The following is a 24,272-nucleotide window of genomic DNA, read 5'->3' on the forward strand; positions in this document are numbered from 1 at the left end:
CAAGGAAGGTTTGTTCTGTAGGCACCTTGAGTTTGACATGAGTTCAATAGCAATAGCAGTTAGACTTATATACTGCTTCATAGGGCTTTCAGCTCTCTCTAAGCGGTTTACAGAGTCAGCATATCGCTCTCACAGTCTGGGTCCTCATTTCACCCACCTTGGAAGGATGGAAGGCTGAGTCAACCTTGAGCCGGTGAGATTAGAACCGCCGAACTGCAGATAGCAGTCAGCTGAAGTGGCCTGCAGTACTGCACCCTAACCACTGCGCCACCTCGGCTCCACCTAGTCTGAAATTTGCCCACTAAGGGTGTTTCTCTCCCAGTTTTCCTGTACTTTTTGGAACGTGGTAGGTTGGGCTCTGGGGAACCCTTTCTGATGACACCTGGAAGGTTTCTCATCCTTGAACAGCACAGGCAAAGCCAGCAAGGGTCCCTTGAGTGGACCAAAGCTGACATAGACAACATTTTCCCAATCATTCTCTGTAACCTTTCAGGGCTTCCCGTCTAGGAAATGAACGTGTATTATGGAACAAGACTTCCTTGCCGCAAATGATTGCAATTATCCAGCAATGAGCTGCTGGAGATGGCTAAATATTGTGGCATTCGTTAAACTGAGTTACGTAAAGTGTTTCTAGGCGTCGTGTCTTCCTCAGAGGCTAGCAATAATAATCTTCCTTACATATTATTGGGGATGGCTGTGCTCATCAGCTGTTTGAGGGGGCAGCACTGTATATTGTACCCTAGACCTGTGATGGCAAACATATGGCACTCGTGCCACAGGTGGCACACAGAGCCCTCCCTGCGGGCACACAAGCCATTGCCCCACCTCAGCTCGATCACGCATGCAGGCATGCCTCCTGCCAGCCAGCTGATTTTGGGATCTCTGCCGTGCATGTGAAGGGACAAGGCACATGTGGGAGATGTGTGTGAATGGGTGGGGGATGGGGAAGCATGGGGAGTGTGGCGTGCCCCTCTGCAGCCCGTTTTTGGCCCCCAGGAGGCTGCTGGGAGGCCTATAAGGCCCAAAACGGGCACAAGGGGGGTGGTGGCATGCATACGCAGGAAGAAGGGTGCGGTGTGTGTGTGTGTGTGGTGTGCGCATTGCATTATGGGTTCAGGCACATGCATTTTTGTGTGGGCGCACATGCGCTTTTGGCATGCAACGACAAAAGGCCAGCCATCCCTGCCCAATGAGAAAACAAGCAGGGTTTTAAGGAAAAAGTGCTGGGTAACTTTTGAAGAGCTAGCTGGTTTAAAGAAGGCACCCCAAAATTGTTGGGAACATCAAGGGTTTTTCCCCCCTTCCTGTTTCAAGTGACAGCAGCATTTCCTTGTTTGATTGATTGACTGATTGCAAGGCCGCCTGTCAGAAGACTCGAGGGGGGACAAACGAGACACCACCACACTATAACAACAGAAGAAAAACCAAATCGCAAAGAACCATCTGGGGATTTATAAAAAAAAAGAAAAGATGAAAAACAGTCATAATGTTCTATTTTGCCTGATTAGAGAGAGGCACCTTTGCGTTCTCTTTGATGTGAGAAATGAATCTTCTTGGATCAGCGCACCCAACATTGTTAAACGCGTTTGCTTCAAGGGCAATTAGATGGGATTTCTCAACGGATGGAGCTTTCTGAATTAAATGGGAATGTTGATTCAAACAATCCAATGGAAGGCCTCTCCATTAATTCCAGAGGCTTCTGTTCACGCGTGGAAATGGCTTTTTCCTTCTCGGTTCAGAAATTCAAACGGAAAGACTTGACTCAAACATCCAAATCCTGATTCATACACATGTCTAGCTCCATGGTGCCAAAACCCATTCTTTTGGGAAGCTCATTGGCCCAACAAAAGGACAGGAACATCTCCCTCCCCACCTACAATGAGTTATGTCCAACTGAACTCTTTCTTTGAGCATGGAAGGGCATCTAAACCTCTTAGTTCAACTGAGTAAAACTCAATGTCAGGGTTCCAAATAGCATCCAGAAGTAAATCAGAGTCCGAGGAAAAGTATATTAAGAGAGCCATGTTGGCACATCTGGGAAAACCCGGATCTGAAAGCTTCCCGGTTTTCCCCACTCAGTTGAAAGTTCAAGATCTTTCCCCCACACCCACAAGTCCATCCCATGGTCCAATCTCCCACTGACATGCTGGAAGTTCCACCCATCCAGTTCCGGTAAGGTACAGAGATGCAGAGACAAGGGATGACCTTGGCTTTCTAGAAAGAATGTTGTTATGGCTACATATCATCTAATTCCATACAATCCCCCCTCCCATTTTTCCACCACAGAAAATGCATAGAAGAATAATAGAAAGTGTGGCAGGCCAAAGATCCAGAAGAAAAGATGGCTGCAGGCCTGACACTCAGAGCTTTCCTTTCAAGAGAATCAAACCTTTGTATTTTGTTGGCCATGACTGTAGATATCCCTCGGGGACTCAGGCTGGGTCCTTCTCCATCATAGGGTCTGTACAGACAGGGGGGTCAGGCTTGGAACACATCTTTTACAGTGGGCCTCAAGCCTGCCACATATTCTACTGTGGGAAACTAGGAGGGGGGATTGTATGGAGCATGGGAGATACGTAGCCAAAATAGCATTCTTTCTAAATGAATCAAGGTCAGCTTGCCCCTGCCCCTGGAGTGGCATGACTGGGAGGAATCTTCCTCTGGACAATGACTGGTTGGACCATGTGATGGACATGTGGGTGGTGGGGCAAGGTCTTGAACTTTCAACTGGGTGGGGAAAAGCTGGAAGCTTTCAGATTCGGGTTTTCCCAGATGTGCCAACATGGCTCTCTTCATAAATTGGAACTTTGAGGAACCTTTTGCTTCATATTCTTATTTGATGGGGGATGCTATTTGGAACTCTGACACAGGGCACATACCAGGGACACCGACCCAGCCCCCCCAGCCCCAAATATAAATGTAGCACCCTCTAAAAGTTGTCATGGAACGGCCACATTTCCAATTTTCTGTTTCTCAGCCAAAGATTTCTTTTTCTCTGGTGGGAAGGAGAAACAGTCATACTTAGTAGAGAAATCCTATTAATCATTTTAATGCCAACCCTCCCCCCTCCCACTACTCAGCCATTGATCTACTCCCCCGTCCCCAAAAAAGGCAAAGCCCATCTTTGTTATTGGCATGCAAAGAGGGGGTTAACTTACTCCTATTTCGGCCAGCAATAGCAATAGCAGTAGACTTATATACCGCTTCATAGGGCTTTCAGCCCTCTCTAAGCGATTTACAGAGTCAGCATTTTGCCCCCAACAACAATCCGGGTCCTCATTTTACCCACCTCGGAAGGATGGAAGGCTGAGTCAACCCTGAGCCGGTGAGATTTGAACAGCTGAACTGCTGCTCTAGCAGTAGCCTGCAGTGCTGCATTTAACCACTGCGCCACCTTGGCTCTTTGCCAGGAAGTTCTGAGAAGTAGATGGATAACAGGGGGGAAGCTGCCCCATCAGCCCCTCCCTTGGGGGCAGGTTTGCTACTTAGAGGAGAGGCAGGAGGGTCTGTAGGGGTCTATGGCTGTTGCATCACACAGGGCTTCAATCCAAGATGTGGCCACCATCGTGGCCTTTTCAAATGCACATAGGCACATAGACACAGACACACAGCTATTGTGTTGCTGCTTAAAGAGAGGGAAGGGGGGGGGCAAAATCCAGATCCAGTTCCAAGCTGGGAATACAATGGAGACTGATGGGAAAGAAAGTTGGTTTATTGATGAAGCAGAACCACCAAGAGCATGTGATTCTGAGACAGTTGACAAAATGGAATTGAGAGTAGGTGGGTTTTATAATTTTTGGATCCCTACGGGGTCATGTTGAGGTCATGGCTGGCTCTACAGGCAAGAGGGGAAATGCAAATCCTGGGTGTTTGGCTGAGCTAATCTTGTCAACTTTTGGCTTGTTGCTTATCTGGAGTTTCCGTCTGACCCAGTCTTTCTGAATGGATTACCCGATCTGCATTTCTAAAAGTTGGCCTCCTCACTTTCTGCTTGGGGCAGGGAGACTGGTGCTGGTTTCTGCCTCCCTTAAGATCCCCACCCCATTTCTCCTTTAGGGGAAATATTCTATCCCCCCCCCCAATTTAATATTTCCCCAAAATATTTCATTCTCTTGGATGGTGGGGGGGTGCTAATTTCTGCAGGAGGGAGAGGCAGGAGGGTCTGCAGGGGGTGTCAAAATCAAAATCAAAATGCCTCTATGTCTGTGGCAGTGCAGAGGGGGTTGAATGACATGTCTGTGGCCCCAATCCTGACTTTTTCACACAGGTATCTAGGTACCCACAGACAAAAATCTCTGGGAAGGGAGCGCCCGACTCTGCCACTCGAAGCATCCCTCGAAGATCTCGATGCCCTTGAAGCATCCACTTTTCCAACATGGTCTGCACAAATATTCCCTGCCCCCAAGAGGTCTCCCCACCCACCCACCGCCATCTGTCTCCAGGAGGCATGAAATAGCCCAGCAGCTTTAGAAAGCTCAGACCGCCTGGCCCTGTGAGAAAGGCGAGAACCCAGCTGGCATTTAACGCCAATCTCTCCTTATTTAAGCCCCCCCCCCAGTGTCTAAATGTCAACGCCGACCCTGGTCCGCCTTTGGTCCGATCAAATAAAAGGGGGCTTTGAGTCCAACGGCTTACGTTAAGAAGCTGCATCTCATAACCTTTTGCCTACCACTAATTCCTCTCTGATGTGGGGGGGGCAGGGGGGGGAAGGAAAAAAAGGGGAGGCAGCCGACGACGTCAGGATGCGGCCCCCGGATTCTACCCGCTCCCCGATCCCTGCATTGATGGCAAACCTTTTTGTTCTTGGATGCCAAAAATGTGAGGGTGCATTTTTGCACCCCTAATGCAAAGTGCGCTCCCACATGTGCATGTGTGCACAGCCCCCTAACTCCCCCTGCCACAGGTGCCATACTGCTCGCCTCCAAGCTGAGCTTGGTATTTCCTCCGAGGGCTGGGGGAGGCCTTTTTCACCCTCCCCAGGCTTCAGGAAAGCCTCTGGTGCCCGGGAAGGGCGAAAATGAGCCCCCAGCTACCCAGAGGCCCTCTGGAAGCCAGAAACAGGTTGTTTCTGAACTTCCAGTTGGCCGTTTGGGCTCATTTTTCACCCTCCTTAGGCTCCAGAGGCTTTCCTGAAGGCCAGGAAGAGCAAAAATGGCCTCCCCCAGCCTTCCAGAGGGCCAAAAATCAGCTGGCCAGTATCACACATGTGCGCTGGAGCGGACGGCTCATGTGCCAGCATATATGGCTCCACGTGCCACGTGTGCCATAAGTTTGCCATCACGGGCCTATAGCCTTCTCTAAAAAAATTTTTTGGGGGAGGTTGGGAATACCGTATCAGGACACCCAAAATTGTTTTCCTAGTACAGTGTTTCTCAACCTTGGTCACCTGAAGATGCGTGGACTTCAATTCCCAGAATGGCTGGGGGATTCTGGGAGTTGAAGTCCACGCGTCTTCAGGTGACCAAGGTTGAGAAACACTGTTTCTAGTAGAAGTGGAACCTGCCTGTGGCTTTAAAAATTATTATTTACTTATTTTATTTAATCAGGCATGGATTAGATCAGTGTTTCTCAACCTTGGCGACTTTCAGTCCTTTGGACTTCAACTCCCAGAATTCCCCCAGCCAGCATAGCTGGCTGGGGGAATTCTGGGAGTTGAAGTCCAAAGGACTGAAAGTCGCCAAGGTTGAGAAACACTGGATTAGATAACAGATATAAGTACATACAAGATTGGTTTGGTTTGGTTTGGTTTTATTAGCATTTGTAGGCCGCCCTTTTCCCTGAGGGGACTCAGGGCGGCTCACAGAAAACCAGGGAGAGGGGAATACAACATTAAGACAACAACATATAATAAAATAGTAAACAACATCCATTCATCATTCGGGCGGGGTAACGATTCTTATCCCCAGGCCTGACGGGCGAGCCAGTTCTTCAAGGCAGTGCGGAAGGCCTGGACGGTGGAGAGGGTACGAATCTCCACGGGGAGCTCATTCCAAAGGGTCGGGGCTACTGCTGAGAAGGCCCTCCTCCTTGTGGTTGCCAGCCGACACTGGCTGGCCGATGGAATGCGGAGGAGGCCTAATCTATGGGATCTTATAGGTCGTAGGGAGGTAATTGGCAGAAGGCGGTCTCTCAAGTATCCAGATCCACTGCCATGTAGGGCTTTATGGGTGATTAATAGCACCTTGAAGCGCATCCGGAGATCGACAGGTAGCCAGCGCAGCTCGCGGAGGATAGGTGTTATGCGGGTGAATCGGGGTGCATCCGCAATCACTCGCGCGGCTGCGTTCTGCACTAGCTGAAGTCGCCGGATGCTCCTCAAGGGCAGCCCCATGTAGAGCACATTGCAGATTATGAATACATGGAATGAATACAAGGGAACATAAGGACAGGGATGGTAGGAACGCTGGTGTGCTTATGCACGCCCCTTAAAGACCTCTTAGGAATGGGATGAGGTCAATGGTAGACAGAGGTTGAAGCTGTGGGGGGTTTGAGGATGTAACAACGGAGTCAGGTAGGACATTCCAGGCGTTGACCACTCGGTTGCTGAAGTCGTATTTTCTGCAATCGAGTTTGGAGCGGTTGACCTTGAGTTTGTATCTATTGTGAGCTTGTGAATTTTTTTAAATAAATATTTTTATTTCCATTTTCATAACATACACTCACATGTATAATATACACAGCCCGTATCATATAGTATTAAATAATAATTACATCAGTTCCTCTTGTCAACAATGCCCAGAAAAATAAAAAAAAACCATTATAGCTCTTCTGCTCTCCATACACCTCTTTCTTCCTCCTCTCTCCAACTTTCTATCTTCCCTCCATCATCCTTTCCTACTCTACTTCCCCTTCCTTTCTCCTGCTCCTCTCTCTACAATCCAGTCCTCCTTATCCTCCTCATCTTCCCCCCTTACCCTCTCTCCTATCCCTATCCCTGAGCTTGTGTATTGTTGCGGTTGAAGCTGAAGTATTCGCTGATAGGCAGGAGATGGTAGCAGATAATTTTATGTACTGCTCTTAGGTCGGATCAAAGATGACAAAGTTCTAAATTGTTTTAGCCCAAAATTTCGAGCCTGGTGGCATAAGGGATTTTGTTGCAAGCAGAGGAGTGGGGGACTCTTCTCGTGAAATACCTCTGGACTCACTCAATCGTATTAATGTCTGATATGCAATATGGGTTCCAGACAGATGAGCTGTATTCGGGAATTGGTCTTCAAACATTTTGCATGCCCTACTTTGCAGTACAATATTACCGGAGAAGGCTCTTGGCAAGATTAGGTTGACAACTCTTAATGCCTTTTTGGCAATGCTGTGAGCTCTGGCGCTTAGATCGTTCGAGATGAGCACTCCAAGGTCCTTGACATGGAGTCATCTATGAGGTCATATCATAATTTTTAGGTACCTGGGAGCCATTTCAGAGAGATGGGAGATAAATTACCATCTGTCTAACTAGTGATGAAGGATGAAAGGAATGACATCCTTTCTTTCATTGGCACAACGATACCGTGACACGGAAGGTGTCAGCCAAGCCTTTGAGGTTGACACTTTGGTCTTGCTGGAGAACAGGTTGCTTTGTGATTAGATAATAAGTCGTAGGAGAGGGGGGAAAAAGAGAATTTTGGACGTTGTATATGAAACCTACGGGCTAAACCCAAGAGTGAATTTGCAGAGACTCTTCCACTCACAAGCTGGGAGGAAGAAGGTATCTCTCGAGGTCTGCTTGAGCAAAACACTGATTTCCGGCGTTGCAGAGCTGTCTTTCTCGAAAACCCATCTCCCCACCCTCACCGTGGCCCCGAGAGGCTCCTCTAGTAATTGATTTGGATGTATCTTGGTGCCAGAAAGCAGAGAAAGCCTGCTGTTTAGCTAATCAGGCGTATCAGTTATGCCTCAGCAGGAACGGCTGTGAGAGGCAACTCCTCCTTCTCTTCCCTTCTCCGCCTCCGCTCTGTTGCATTGGAGAGAAATCCGTGTTGGAGTCCCTGGAAAGCATCGGTTAGATCCGGCATTCTCTTCCAATTTAGGGTACCCAACTTCCCCTCTCAGGAGGGTTCAGAGAAAGGGGATGAGGCTCCAAGGAAGGGGGCAAGGAAGGCTAGGTGGCTCAGTGGCTAAGGCACTGAGTTCATCGATCAGAAAGATCGGCAGTTCGGCGGTTCGAATCCCTAGTATAGGTCTCCTGCGTGAGCAGCGGGCTGGACTAGATGACCTCCAAGGCCCCTTCCAACTCTGTTTCTGATCATTTAACCTGTTAATGTAAGGGGACCAGGAGACTGATGGACTCCTCCCTGGGGGAAGATTGGACCTTGGGAAAAGGTGAACAGTGACCTGAAAGTAGAAACCAGATTCTGTTTTCTAGGCATCTCAAGTGCCCCAAATAATGGTTACAGGAAAGCAGGTTCCCTTGGTGGCTGGGGAATTCTGGGAGTTGATGTCCACAAGTCTTCAAACTGCCTCCTCACGTTTCCCCCCCTCCTCATCCACAGCAACCCAGCTGTTGACCGCTGTACAGTGAAAATCAGCAGCTGAAGCTGACCAGAGATGGGGGGTGGAGAACAGGATCAACCAGCTGTGGCAACGAACTGGGCTGGGGATGTTTAGCTAGCTTACCACAGCAGGAGGTGCCTTGAGCTGGAAAGGAAAGTGCGCACACCACGCGCGCATACACACACACATGCACACTCTCTTGCGGTGCATTTCTTGCTTTTCCCTTGGAGGGATCAATCTTTTATGATCCCCAAACCCAGGTATGAAGCCATGTTTGGGATTTGGGATGAGAGGGCTGAAGAATATCAACCATGAAGCTCTTGGAGCTTCAGGGACCTGCGAGATGGGTGGAGCTGATGCCACCTCAGTTGATGGCAGAATAAGATGGAAGAAAGAGGAAGAAAATGGTAGGGAAATTAGTTTAGGAGTCTGGACTGCTCATCCATGCTTCACCCATTCTATCAATGATGGAGAGTTACTTTTACTCTTCCTCGCTCAAGTGGGGGAAGAAAAAGTCCCATGTCCATGTTTAAGGGAGAGAGTCCTGTATCTTTGATCTCCGTGATTATGGGCATTTCCAGCACAGTTCCTCTAATATTGGCACTTTGCAGCTTGAAGGCGTTTGTGCTCCAACTGTGTAAATCTATCCCAGGGCAAAAATTGGGAAACAGAACCAATATTGAAAGTGTCAACTGGATGCCAAAGTTCAAACTCAATCTTTCCATACAAGATAGCTTCACCTGCTTCCCACCTTCCATTGGTCAATTTCTCCCCATCTTTCCCCCAATTTTCCAGTCTCCTTGGCAACCATTGCTGGGGGTGGGGGGGAGGGAAGGAAGATAAGTTGAACCTTCCTTTTCCATGTTCCTCATCCTGGTGGATTTCCCTGCAGCAGCCTCCAGATTTGGGAGCTTGTTCAAGAGACCCCGAAACTCACCAAGTTACAGAGTCCCGAAACATCCCTGCAGAGATAAACAATTTGGCTTTCCATTCTAGTTTTTTTTCTCCCTTCCTTTCTTTCAGTTTATCACTTTCTGTTGCATGCCATTGTTCCTCAGTTCTGCTTTAATTCTTGGAATTTCCAAAAGTAATTTCAGGTCAGGGTTATAAACAGTTTTGCTGCAACTTTAATTAGCATTTTGTACGTGCGTTGGGATGTTGGAAACACACGTTGATAAAACACCAGGGCGGTGAAGAAAATGCTGCTTTGATTTCATCGCAGATATGACAACGTGTGTGTTTGTGTGTGTGTGTGTGTGTGTTCTGAATGATCACTATTGGATTAGTCGTGCAAGTGACTGAAAGAGTTGATTGATTTCATGCAGAAAATCATAACGTAAAGATAAAGGTTCCCTTCACACATATGTGCTAGTTGTTCCCGACTCTAGGGGGCAGTGCTCATGTCCATTTCAGAGCCAAAGAGCCAGCGCTGTCCGAAGACGTCTCCGTGGTCATGTGGCTGGCATGGCTAAACGTCGAAAGCACACGGAATGCTTTCAACTTCCCACCAAAGGTGGTCCCTGTTTTTCTACTTGCATTTTTGACGTGCTTTCGAACGCCTAGCAATAGCAGTAGATATAGCAATAGCAATAGCAATAGCAATATAGCAATAGCAGGTAGACTTATATACCGCTTCATAGGCCTTTCAGGCCTCTCTAAGCGGTTTACAGAGAGTCAGTATATTGCCCCCAACAATCCGGGTCCTCATTTTACCCACCTCGGAAGGATGGAAGGCTGAGTCAACCCTGAGCCGGTGGGATTTGAACCGCTGAACTGCTGATCTAGCAGTAGCTTGCAGTGCTGCATTTAACCACTGCGCCACCTTGGCCTAGGTTGGCAGAAGCTGGGACAAGTAACGGGAGCTCCCTCCGTTACGCGGCGCTGGGGATTCGAACCGCCAAACTGCTGACCTTACTGACGGACAAGTCTTAGCCACTGAGCCACCGCGTCCCTTTCACAGAAAATCACAGAGCGTTGCATTTCCCTTCGGTCTTTGCCGTTCGTGCATTTATCAGGAGCAAAGACGTCAGCCGGCTGATGGCACTGAACGTGACAATTGTGCTCAAAAGCCACCTGGCCCCAATTCCGAAACGGAAAAGACAAGCAAGCGGGTTTCAGATGTTCCACCTCCCATTTTTGGAAAGGAAGCTGAGTAATTCAGACTTGCACCGAGAGCATTTTGGAAGGAAATCGGAATGCAGAATAGCCTCTCTCCTCCAACCGCTGATTTTGACCTCTGGGAGGAAAACTGTTTGATTGCTTTTAACTGGGAGTTTTAAATTTGCACAGGTGGGTTGAGACTCTGGGTTTTCCTGCTCTGGGAATCAGGAGGAGGTTCCTCCGGTGGGCTTCGGCAGCATTCCTGGGGACACCAGACCCCAACCCTTAACACGGGGCCATGCTAGCAAGGCACCTGCCAAGAAAAGGGGCACCGATGTTCACCTGTCTGGCGAGAACCAATTCGTCTTGCTTTTTTGGGGGGATCAACTTGCATCCTACTGCGCAGTCCTAACTCCATGGATGCATTGTTGATTGGCACTTGACAAATTGGCCCTTGACTCCTACTAAAATAGACCTAACCAAGTTGGCCATCTTGCCTCCAGACGTTGTGAATGCTCCAACACTGGAAGTTTTAAAGAAGATGTTGGAGAACCATTTGTCTGAAGTGGTGTAGGGTTTCCTGCCTATAGCAATAGCAATAGCAGTAGACTTATATACCGCTTCATAGGCCTTTCAGGCCTCTCTAAGCGGTTTACAGAGAGTCAGCATATTGCCCCCAACAATCTGGGTCCTCATTTTACCCACCTCGGAAGGATGGAAGGCTGAGTCAACCCTGAGCCGGTGGGATTTGAACCGCTGACCTGCTGATCTAGCAGTAGCCTGCAGTGCTGCATTTAACCACTGCGCCACCTTGGCTCTAGGGGTTGGCCTCCAAGGTCCCTTCCAACTATTCTATTCTATTCTATTCTATTCTATTCTATTCTATTCTATTCTATTCTATTCTATTCTATGCTATGCTATGCTATGCTATGCCATGCCATGCCATGCCATGCCATACTATTCCATTCCATTCCATTTCATTCATTCCCTCTCCTCTTCCCTTCCCTTCCTTTCCTGTCCCTTCCCTTCCCTATTTTTTTCTTTTCTATCCTATCCTATCCTATCCTATCCTATCCTATCCTATCCTATCCTATCCTATCCTATCCTATCCTATCCTATCCTATCCTATCCTATCCTATCCTATCCTATCCTATCTGTCTAAAGCAGTGTTTCTCAACCTTGGCAACTTGAAGATGTCCGGACTTCAACTCCCAGAATTCCCCAGCCAGCGAATGCTGGCTGGGGAATTCTGGGAGTTGAAGTCTGGACATCTTCAAGTTGCCAAGGTTGAGAAACACTGGTCTAAAGCATGTCTCTCAACCATAGTCATTTGAAGCTGTGTGAACTTCAACTCCCAGAATTCAACGCGGCTGGCTGAGGAATCCTGGGAGCTGAAGTCCAGACATTTTCAAGCGGCCAAGGTTGAGAAATGCTGACCTAAAGCCAATGGAACCTCGGTGGATCCATCTCCTGGTGCCCAGGCTCTCCTCTGCCCATCGCTCTGCTTCCTTCTGCAGCAACCCCAGAGAGGCCAGTTTTGGACTGGAGGCTGTGCGCCCCCTGTGGCATCTGCTGTCACTACCTCCAGATGTGGAGTCAGGGAGGGGACCCAGTGTGGGTGCAGCACCTCTGGATCTCTCTGCTCCAAGGGGGGAGCAAATGCGGCATCTTCTCTTGGCGTTCGGTTCCCCTGTCCCGCCCTCGGTGCACTGAATCATCCGAGCTAACATTTAATTAATTTGTGACACTTTGACAGATGGCAAGGAGATTAGGAACCCTGTCATTGAAAATACAATCGAGCAAAGCTTTTGGGAAGTTATCAGCAGTTCACACTTATATACACCAGGTCGTTTCTAACAAGTGCCATATTGTTGGTTTCCTGACAGAGCTATTCAGAAGCCCTGCAGAGACCCCTCCTCATTACTAACTGTAAAATTTGATATGGGCAAATGTTTTGCTATCATTACGATCTGCCCTCCCCTTTTAAAATGCATGCACACACACACACATGTGCTTCTTCTTCTTCTTCTTCTTCTTCTTCTTCTTCTTCTTCTTCTTCTTCTTCTTCTTCTTCTTCTTCCTCCTCCTCCTCCTCCTCCTCCCCCTCCCCCTCCTCCTCGCCGAAAAGGGAGATGAAACTAAGATTATGTATTTTAGTTCCCAAGTGCAGATAAATACCTTCATTTTTCTTTGGCGTTGGACTGTGAAGCACTGTGAAATGGTATAAACTCTAAAGGCTATTCCTATTTTCCTTCCTTCCTTCCTTCCTCCCTCCCTCCCTTCCTCCCTTCCTTTCTTCCTTCCTTCCTTCCTCCCTCCCTTCATTCCCTTCCCTTCCCAGCTGCTTAGAGAAGGCTGTGAAACACTGTGAAGTGGTATATAAGTCTAAGGGCTATTCCTATTTTCCTTCCTTCTTTCCTTCCTTCCTCCCTTCCTTCCTCCCTTCCTTTCTTCCTTCCTTCCTCCCTCCCTTCATTCCCTTCCCTTCCCAGCTGCTTAGAGAGGGCTGTGAAACACTGTGAAGTGGTATATAAGTCTAAGGGCTTTTGCTATTTTCCTTCCTTCTTTCCTTCCTTCCTTCCTTCCTTCCTTCCTTCCTTCCTTCCTCCCTTCCTTTCTTCCTTCCTTCCTCCCTCCCTTCATTCCCTTCCCTTCCCAGCTGCTTAGAGAGGGCTGTGAAACACTGTGAAGTGGTATATAAGTCTAAGGGCTTTTGCTATTTTCCTTCCTTCCTTCCTTCCTTCCTTCCTTCCTTCCTTCCTTCCTTCCTTCCTTCCTTCCTCCCTCCCTCCCTCCCTCCCTGCCTGCCTGCCTGCCTGCCTGCCTGCCTGCCTGCCTCCCTTCCCAGCCGCTTAGAGAAGGCTGTGAAACACTTTGAAGCGATATATAAGTCTAAGTGCTTATTGCTACTCTGCTGATGTTATTAGCTATCTCTGCTTGGCCAAACCAAAGTCATTAATGTCAAAATTCCTGTTCCCAAACAATAACTTTGCCAGTCCACAGCCAGGGCACAAACTCAAGGTCATCATTTGGAATCCTTTCCGATATTTTTGGAAAGGTTTTTCAGCCAACAATGGTCTTCATTTCCAAGACTGCCAGCCTCTTGTTAGAAGGCAGAAAGTCCCAATTACAGACGTATGTCCCTTCCAAAGCCTGCCTCGAAGTAATTATTTTCATCCCCTTTGATTCTTATCCCGACCAGGAAAAAAATCAGCTGCAACTCTGTCTGTGCTTTTGCAGGATAAATGCATCCTACTTATTCCCATTTTGCTGAAGTTGGAGGGAAATGCTAAACAGTATGCCACATTCTAAATTATTCAGAGTTCTTTCCCCAAGATTTTTGGTAACACTTTCCTCCTGATGCTTGCAACAATTCTTTGCCTTTTCTCTCTTGCTATTTTTTTTACTAATTTATTTATTTGCAAACATTTCTGTCCTATCCTGTTCAGAATAGCAAATGCCAGGGAAAAAAACCCAGAAGATTAAAAATAACAGTGGTAGCGGCATGCATTAGAATAACATTGACCTTAAGAATGTCCGCTGAAGGGTGCTTTTTTTTAAAAAAACACACGAGATAAGATCATATCTGCAACCTTGCAATCAAACCACATGTGCTACCCATGTAAAAAGTATGTAGCTTCAATTGGGTGATCACAGTCATTGTTTTGAACTTTTTCATCCTTTGCTGACCAACCTGTTGGATTATTAGCAATAGCATTTAAACTTATAAATGTTTAAATGCTTCACAGCCCTCTCTCAACCATTTACATAGTCAGCATATTGTCCCCCAACAATCTGAGTCCTCATTTTACCGACCTCAGAAGGACGGAAGGCTGAGTCAACCTTGAGCCTGGTGAGATTCGAACTGCCAATTTTCAGGCAGTCGGCAGGAAGCAGAAGTACCCTGCAGTACTCCACTCTAACCACTGTGCCAACGCAGCTCTTAACAATACATACAGACTGTTTGGTGGTTTGGGAGGTGCCACAGGTGTCCCTCAACCTCCTACCAGTTTGCATTCCTACTACCAAGGGAGTAGCCACTGCTCTGTCCTTCTCCTGTTGTTATCTTTAAGGCTCAGTGAAGACCAGAGGTGGGATTCAGCAGGTTCTGACCAGTTCTGGAGAACCGGTGGTGGAAATTTTGAGTAGTTCAGGAAACCGGCAAATGCCATCTGTGGCTGGCCCCGCCCCCATCTACTCTCTGCCTCCCGAGTCCCAGCCGATCGGGAGGAAATAATAACAATGTTATTTCCTGCACTTTAGACGTTTGACCCACCATTTCTTACTGACAGAACCATTTCTTGAAGGAGCAAAGATCCTTGTGCAGTATATTTGCAGGAGGTCCAGGGTTAAGTGCTTAGCGTAACTTCAGAAACATTAAAATTACATCCAATTGTTATCTTGGCTAGCCGATCCTTTGTTTCACAGCCTGCCCGACTCTTCATATGCCAGCTCCCTTGACAGTTAGACTTGGAGCAGAGATGCAATTAGATTGCTAAGGAGATGTGAAAAATGGCACAATTTATTAATTCAAGAGAAAGTTAAGAGGAGGATTTCAAAGGAAGGCTCATCGTGCAGCTGTCTATTATTTATGCAATATTTTGAAAGGCCGGCTGAAGAACTGGATGTGGTCATAAGAGGGTCTGGAAGACATCTTTAGCAAGGATGAGGAAAGGAACATCAAGACATGCTTCTTCTAGCACAGGGGTTTCAAACTCAAGGCCCGGGGGCCAGATCTGGTCTTGGGTGTCATGGTTCCAAATAGCATCCAAAGGTAAATCAGAGTCCAAGGCAGAGGATTCCTCAAAGTTCCAATTGATGAAGAGAGCCATGTTGGCACATCTGGGAAAACCTGAATCTGAAAGCTTCCTAGTTTTCCCCACCCAGTTGAAAGTTCAAGATTTTGCCCCCGCACCCACAAGTCCATCCCATGGTCCAATCTCCCACTGCCATGCTGGCAGCTTCCACCCATCCAGTTCCGGCCAGGTGCAGAGATGCAGAGACAAAGGATGACCTTGGCTTTCTGGAAAGGAATTTTGATATGGCTACATCGCATCTCACTCCTTACAATCCCCCCTCCCATTTTCCCACAATAGAGAAAGGCATAGTGGAATAATAGAAAGTGTGGCAGGCCAAAGATCCAAAAGAAAACTGCAGGCCTGACAGGCAGCCTCTCCTCAGAAGAAAAGCGTATCCTGAAAAGAGAATAATGAAGAGCATAAAGGCCTGACACGTGTGTTTGTGTGTGTGTTTCAATCTGGCCCACAGGGGCGCAGTGGAAACAGCAAAGGACCAGCCTGTGGTGCCCCTATCAGTGAAAATGGAGCTTGGGTGGCTGTGATGGCGTCTTGCAACCTTCAGTTAGCGAAAAGGAGCTCGGGAGGGTTGCATGAGCTCTGTTTTCACCGGCAGAGGGTTGCAGGAGGCTGTTGCAATCACTCAAGCTCCATTTTTGCTGGTAGAGCACTTGGGCCACCACAGGCGCCCCCAACACAAGAGAAGTCAAGCTGGCCACGCCCACCCCAGACCCCTGAGGTCAAACACGACCCTGATGTGGCTCTCAATGAAATCGACTTTTGACACCCCTGATCTAGTGGGATCTCTCAGAGTCCTGGCACTGGCTCAATCTGGGAAAGAAGTGATCCAAGTTGCTTTCCTTCAAGGAAGATCTAACCCCAGGAGGAGAGAATGAGAGGAAGAGGAGGGAAGGAAGGAAGAGCCAAGGTGGCGCAGTGGTTAAATGCAGCACTGCAGGCTACTGCTAGATCAGCAGGTCAGCGGTTCAAATCTCACCGGCTCAGGGTTGACTCAGCCTTCCATCCTTCCGAGGTGGGTAAAATGAGGACCCAGATTGTTGGGGGCAATATGCTGACTCTCTGTAAACCGCTTAGAGAGGCCTGAAGGCCTATGAAGCGGTATATAAGTCTACTGCTATTGCTATTGCTATTGCTATAAGAGGTAAGGAGAGGAGGGTGGAAGGGAGAGAAAGAGAAGGAGAGAGAGAGTAGGAAGGGGAAGAGGAAGAGTAGGAGTAGGGGAAAGATAAGGGAAGAAGGAAGAGGAAGGAGGAAGGAAGTAGAGAAGGGAGGGAGGGAGAAAAGAAAGGGAAAATAAAGTGGTGTTAAAACAGGCGGATGGGATGGTAAATAAAGCAACCCAAACTGTATATTATAATCTTTTAAATGGAATAATAAATGTATAAGAATGACAAATGTAAAGAAGAAGAATAACTCTATGAATGTATACCTATAATTGTATGTAAGAGAATAAAAAATTAAAACTTTTCAAGAGGGAAAAAAAAGGAAGATCTAATCCCATTTGGAGCAAAATTAACAGTGATAGACTTTCCAATCTGATCCATTTGCCTGGCATTTCTCTTTGCCATGGCAGATATTTTCTATATATCTGCCCAAAGTCACTCCAGAAACTTCCCTGGCTGCTAGGGAGAGCGGGGAATAGAATGTGGGTCTCCTCATCCAACACTTTGACCATGGCACCACACTGCCTCTCAAAACTTCTTCTGAGTGTGAACTCAACAGCCTTTTTCATACTATGGAAAGATCTTAATTGCTATGCCTTTATAGCAGGACGAGTATTTTAATTCTTTTAATTCTTTTTTTTTTTGTTTGTTTTAAAAAAAAATCACTGTTGATTGTTAGTGCTTCAAACTGAGATCTGCTTAAACACTAACAGATTTGTCATGCCACCCAATTAACTGTACTGCAGATTAACTGCAGAGAAATAAACAAGCATTTGCCACCGCTTGTGGGGGGCTGTGATCCGACCCCCTTTCCCAAAAGCAGCTCCCTTCAACTGAAGCTGCACAATTGCAAATAACAAAAACATACTTTTCTCAGTTATGTCTTATAATTATGTGAAGGCGTTGAGTGTCATAGCATCAACCTCTGGAAAACAATTTTGTTTAATGACTAGTGCTTAATTAGGGCTTGAACTCATCAAAAGCGAACTAGAACAAGACAGCATCGAACTTGGGTGGCAAAAAAAAGTTTTTGGCCTTTATGTCAGCTTCTTAAACTCTTGGGAAGGGGATTTTTTTCTGGCAAGATTTTTTCTGAACAGAAAGAAAACTTCTTTTTTAAAAAAAGTTTCAATACTTCTTTCTTTCTGACAAGACATGCCAACAGGACTGGAGCATTTATCCCTTCAATGGAAAAGTATTCCCTAAATTCTTGCTGGGTGCATACAACAATATAAACTCACAAAGAAGGAGTCCCACAGATGCTTTTGTTTCAAGAGGCAACTGGATATTCTTGTTTTTTCTTTTGAAGACGTTTCGCTTCTCATGCGAGAAGCTTCTTCAGCTCTGATTGGATGGTGGGGAACGGAAGGATCGATCCTCCTTGCAGACAGCTGGTCCTTTGCATCCTTTTAGAGGGTCTTTGAGGCCACTTGGAGGTTTCTCTGTGTCCTCAGAGTCACCTGAGTGCTGCAAATGGTTCCTGTCGTCTGCAATTTTTCCTCTGGAAATCCATTCCTCCTCCCACCCCAGTCCAAGGGTCTGCATCCCAAATTGTTATAGCTAAAGGTTTTTTCTTTTGTAAAGAAGTATCGCAGATTTAACCGATTTGCTAGCTCACACCAACAGTAGTAAGAGTAGGAGTAATAGTAGTAGTAATAATAGATGTGTGTGTGTATCTGTGTCTCCTATGATGTCACCGGTCTCAACACTCAAAGTCCCTTGGAACTGAGACTTCCTCTCACCCACTCACTAGGGATAAATTAATGCAATGCATTAAAACCATAATTCACAACTTAACAAGATTGGGTAAAGGCTTAATGGCTGCTTCCACACAGCTTTTATGAGGTCATGTGAATTGAGTCTGTCCAGTTGTGTTGATGCAGGGGTGAAATCTAGCAGGTTCTGACAGGTTCTGGAGAACCGGTAGCGGAAATTTTGAGTACTTCAGAGAACTGGCAAATGCCACTTCTGGATGGCCCCAGAGTGGGGAGGGAAGGGAGATTTTGCAGTATCCTTCCCCTGCCATGCCCACCAAGCTACACCCACCAAGCCACACCCACAGAATCGGTAGTAAAAAATGTTGAATTTCACCACTGTGTTGATGGTTTAGTGGCTTGTACACATCCAGAAAACAGACCCCGTAACTAGCTTCAGGGCTACATGAATGCAACAAATGTATAAACACATGTAATAATGATTATTGTTATGAGTGGCCGCGCAGTCAGCCAGATGTTCAGACAGGATTTGGCATTATCCACCTACTGAGACTTCCCCAAGAATCCTGGGATAGGCAGACGTTGTTATTGGATGGTGTGAAGAGATATTATCACAGCTGTTCCAAGTCAAGCTGGCTTTTGCAATTGACCAATGGGGATTTTTGTCAATGCTGCCCGATGTTCAAGTGGTGCTCCAGATGTTCGGGGATTATTATTTTGGTTCGGCGCACAGTCAGCAGATGTTCAGACTGGGTTTGGTATTGTTTATCATCCATCTATTGAGTCCTTCCCAAGGATTTGGGATAGGCAAAGTGTTGCAGATACCATCGCGGGGTGTAAGCTGTTCTGAATAGTCATGTGTTGTCCCCAAAACTGGGCTCTTGCTTGGTGTCGAAGCTGATAATTCACGGGACACAAAGTGTGATACAGAATTATACTCTTATTTTGGTACCAAGATAGAAGGACCCCAGTTTGAAAAGCTAACCAAGGGCCAGGATTATAGTCAAGGGATGGTTGCATTCAACCCTTTGCCCTTCCCCTAATAATGCATGTGTCAGCCTCTGCTTCGCTGTTGTTCGGCTGCCATGAAACGGGGAGGGAGGGCATGGTATTTGGGAGGGGTTACTCAATGTGCTGGAGGAAGGTTCTGGAATTCACCAGCTGATCGGACTACGCATGCGTGGGAGTTTTCCCGCCTGGACTAACGGCACCGACATTCCATCTTCGTGATGCCTTTTGAAGTTATCTCACACCTGACACTTGGAAGAATTATGATTGGGTTGTAACTGTGATGCCAAGGGGAGGGGAATGGGCTATTCTATATATCAATCACTTTCGCGCCTAAATGTTCAGATTTCGCTACGCTATGCCTTTAATCATTTTTAATTAGTAAAAGTACACTTGTTTTCCACACATGGAGACTCGTGGTCTTTCTTTCCTAATTAGTAAGTGAAGAGGAGCTGACAGCATGCATAAGAGATAATACTGATGGGTTATTTGGATCTCTGCCCCCCCCCCAAACCCTTACACTTGTTAAGTTAAATAGCTAAATGTCACATCACCTGTTTTTCATCCCAGGTCACAGGTATTGCACAAATGTGCCAGCTCTGTGGGTTTTGGGGGTTTTCTTAGAAGTGAGCTATTCTTGTTCCTAATATCCTGGCTAGTGGTTAGTGGTTTTAAGGTGCTAACTTCTCTCTCGCTGTTAATGTGCAGCTTCCCCTTCCTATTGCAGAGCAGAATAAAAGAACAAACAGTTTTTATCTGAGGAAGCTCCCCCGCGACCCCCCTCCTTCTGCAGACAAAAGTATAAGCAGTTTAAAACTTTTGTCTGAAGCAGAAACCTCCCCACTTCCCCCCCCCACTCTTCAGTGAAAGAGACAGGAAAGGAGCAAAGCTCTTGGTTGTTTATTGTAAGGCAAAGAAATGAAGACAAGAGAAAAATGTTTTATCAGAATTCATATTCTTCACTCTCATGTGCATTCCATCCACCCCTGGGTCCTATCTCCGAAGGTGACCCTCCCTCTCATCCCCCAGGGTCTCACCTGGACGTACATTGCATCTTCTGATCCTTCACAGGCTCAATAATTATACTCTGGAATCTTTGTGCCCTGAGAAAGGTGGCCGGTGTGCTTGGTCTTGAATAAGAGACCCAAACACACCTTGATGTCTTCCTTCATCTCAAGCAGGTGTCCAAACCGAGGGTGCTTCATCTCCATGGATTTCCCAAATATCTCCTGGTACAACGACAGCTATGAAAACAGGACTCTCAATGACTCCAGCCTGGAGCAGAAGCCCACCCACTACAACTACTACGCCATGCTGCTGACTCTCCTCATCTTTGTCATCGTCTTTGGCAATGTGCTGGTCTGCATGGCTGTGTCCAAGGAGAAAACCCTGCAGACCACCACCAACTACCTGATTGTCAGCCTCGCTGTGGCTGACCTGCTCTTGGCTACCCTGGTGATGCCATGGGTGGTCTATATGGAGGTAAGAAGGCTACGGTTGCAACCTCAGATCTTCTGGAGGCCTGGCAGATGCCCGTTGTAGGCATTCCCGTTGTAGGTTCCTTCAGAAGCAAGAAGTTCTGTAGGGAAAATGTGGGCCACCAAGAGAAATATAAGGGCGGAGTAAAATGTCTCTTGAAAGTGGTCAATTAATTGTCAGGTCTTCACCCATGGAAGTTCTCCTTGGGAGAGAAAGCTCCAGAGGTCAGGTGCCCTCAAACCGAGCAGAACCTCTGGTGAATTCAGGAAACCAACAGGACCTTTCTTGGTAGGAATACGCGATCTAATTTTGTTGGACTTCCCAATCTAGCAAGGAGGCTGGGATTTCCATGGGACAGTAATCAGTCTTCAGAATGCTAACCCTATCGAGCTTCCAAGCCCAGGCAAGATTTCCTGGAGCCTCCACCTGCTGAGACTAATAAAGCATCCATACCAGGAGTGAAATCCAGCAGGTTCTGATTTTGTTTTTCAAGCATGTACAAGATCACAGGTATAAGTATAAACATGGACATGGACAAAGGAAATGAGCACAAATAGATGGGGACAGTAGGACAGGGATGGTAGGAACGCTGGTGCATTTATGCACGCCCACTTTATGGACCTCTTAGGAGTGGGGTGAGGTCCACGCTAGACAGTTTGAGGTTGAAGCTGTGGGGCTTTGAGGATGTAGCAATGGAGTCAGGTAGAGCATTCCAGGCATTGACCTCTCTGTTGCTGAAGTCGTATTTTTGCAATTGAATTTGGAACGGTTTACCTTGAGTTTGTATCGATTGTTTGCCTGTGTATTATTGAGGTTGAAACTGAAGTAATTGTTGACAGGTAGGATGTTGTAGCAGACAAATTCGTGTACTATGCTTAGGTCAGATTGTAGGCGTCATAATTCTAGGTTGTCCAAGCCCAAAATTTCAGGCCTGGTGGCATGAGGGATTCTATTGTGAGCAGAGGAGTAGAGGACTCTTCTCGTGAAATACCTCTGGACCAGGGGTGAAATTCAGCAGGTTCTGACAGATTCTGGAGAACCGGTAGCAGAAATTTTGGGTAGTTCGGAGAACCAGCAAATGCCCCCTCAGGCTGGCCCCAGAGTGGGGAGAGAATAGGGATTTTGCAGTATCCTTCCCCTGCCACGCCCACCAAGCCACGCTCACAGAACCGGTAGTAATTTTATTTTGAATCCCATCACTGATCCATACCCCACTCACACTTTTTCCACAGAGGGCTGTGCATTTTCCACAGTCGTTTTTCCTTCTAGGGGAAAAGCATGCTGGGATCCGCTTGGTTGCATTCCTGAAGCAGAGTGAACATGGGTATGGTTACATCATTAGGAATGCATCTGCTGGCGACACGCAGGGAGAGAAAGCAACAGGTTCATCACTGCCATAAGCAATTAATATTCTGCTTTTCTGAATTTTTAAAAACCGGGTTTATGAGCCATATTTGCAAATCGGTTTTTATGAGAGCCTGATAAAAAAATGCTGATACAAGTCAAAGTAGCAATAGCAATAGCAGTTAGACTTATATACCGCTTCATAGGGCTTTCAGCCCTCTCTAAGCAATTTACAGTCAGCATATCACCAACACAGTCTGGGTCCTCATTTCACCCACCTCGGAAGGATGGAAGGCTGAGTCAACCTTGAGCCGGTGAGATTTGAACCACTGAACTGCAGATAACAGTCAGCTGAAGTGGCCTGCAGTACTGCACCCTAACCACTGCGCCACCTAGGCTCTAAAGTATCCCATGAACCAAAATAGCCCAGACTTCTCTCTGGAGACAGGGGCAAAAGGCAGGCCAGTGGGAGGGGGCTTTGAGTGGGGTGGGGGGGCTGAGGAGGTCCCGGTCCCTCATCCCATTCATTCCCAGAGACTGTTAGCATTGCAGAGCAGAAATTCCTTCATCCAGCCAGTGCTGGATGATAACATGTTTGCCTGACATGACTGACAGGTTTGCAGCCAAAGTCAGAATAAAAGATTAAGCAAAAGAGAATGAATCCCACACTTTTGCATGGGGAATGGGCATGCACACCCACGCCCACAGTTGATCCACGCTCGCCCTCTTTGAACTTTAGCCTGATGGTGCTCCTTTCTCCATTTCTCCTCTCTCTCCAGGTGGTTGGTGAGTGGCGCTTCAGACGCATTCACTGTGACATCTTCGTCACCCTGGATGTGATGATGTGCACAGCCAGCATTCTTAATCTCTGCGCCATCAGCATTGACAGGTGAGTCATGCCCGCTGGGTCTGCCAGGCCAAGCCTCCAGCTTCCCCCACACTCTTTTTTTCCCCCTCTCCCCATGCCCTTTCCAACTTCTGGACCCACATCTCGAAGAAAAGGTCTTCTCTCTTGCTTGCTTTCAAGAGATGAGTGTCATGCCTGCAAGGCATCTGTTCTTTTGGACTTCAGGCCTGCCACACTTTCTACTGTGGGAAAATGAGAGGGGGCATTATATGGAGTTGGGCGATATGTAGCCATAATAACATTCTACTTAGAAAGTCAAGGTCATCTTTCTTTCTGCACCTGACCAGAACTGGATGGGAGGAATCTGTCTTCGTGGCAATGGAAGATTGGACCACGTGATGGACTTGTGGGTGTGGGGGCAGGATTTTGAACTTTCAACTGGGTGGGGAACACCTGGAAGCTTTCAGATTCGGGTTTCCCCAGATGTGCCCACAGGACATCTCTAATAAATTGGAACTTTGAGGAAACTCAATCCTCAAGGTTTTATTGCGCTGGGGGTGTTTTTTGGAACCTTGACAATGGGATGTGCTCCCCATGTCCCCCCCACTGTTGTTGTTGCATCCTTTCCCACAGGTACACTGCTGTGGCCATGCCCATGCTGTACAACACCCGCTACAGCTCCAAGCGCAGAGTCACTGGGATGATTGCCGTGGTGTGGATCCTCTCCTTCGCCATCTCCTGCCCGCTGATGTTTGGGCTGAACAACACAGGTATAGCACATGTGTGCGCAACTCCCCACCTCCATGCTCCCCCCATGCACTGCTCGCCTCCAAGCTGAGCTTGGTATTGCCTCTGGGGTGGCTGGTGGAGACCGTTTTCACCCTTCCCAGGCTCTGGAGGCTTTCGAGAAGGCTTTCAGGATGAAAACAGCCTTCCCCAGCCCACCGGAAAGCTGAAAATCAGCTGGCCAGTGCACGCATGTGTGCTGGAGCTGATGGTTCACGTGCCAGCAGATATGGCTCCGCGTGCCACCTATGGCACATGTGCCATAAGTTCGCCATCATGGCTTTAGGGCAGTGTTTCTCAACCTTGTCAACTTGGCTGGGGAATTCTGGGAGTTGAAGTCCAGACATCTTCAAGTTGACAAGGTTGAGAAACACTGCTTTAGGGGTTCCAGTCTCTGTCATGAATATTGCACACTTTTCTCACTGAAGTGAGAAGAGAAATGTGCAGAGGAAATCCCCAGACACGCAGAGCAGAGCCAGGAAAAATCAAGACTCCTTGCAAATGTGGCCAGTCGTTCTTCTGAGTC

General features: G+C 47.4%; 1 protein-coding gene across 1 annotated transcript in view; it reads left to right on the forward strand.

The window, feature by feature from the left end:
• Window positions 1-24,272, forward strand: part of DRD2 (dopamine receptor D2) — a 58,130-nt gene that overhangs the window by 25,270 nt on the left and 8,588 nt on the right. The window contains exons 2-4 of the mRNA XM_087706494.1: window positions 20,469-20,772; window positions 22,893-23,002; window positions 23,594-23,730. Of these exons, the coding sequence (XP_087562620.1) occupies window positions 20,500-20,772; window positions 22,893-23,002; window positions 23,594-23,730 (520 nt within the window). The 5' untranslated portion in view covers window positions 20,469-20,499. The remainder of the gene's footprint in view (window positions 1-20,468; window positions 20,773-22,892; window positions 23,003-23,593; window positions 23,731-24,272) is intronic.

The sequence above is a fragment of the Thamnophis sirtalis genome, unplaced genomic scaffold (assembly GCF_051295495.1).
Source record: "Thamnophis sirtalis isolate CommonGarterSnake01/CBP01778 unplaced genomic scaffold, rThaSir2_p1.2 scaffold_2, whole genome shotgun sequence".
NCBI classification, from domain to species: domain Eukaryota; kingdom Metazoa; phylum Chordata; class Lepidosauria; order Squamata; family Natricidae; genus Thamnophis; species Thamnophis sirtalis.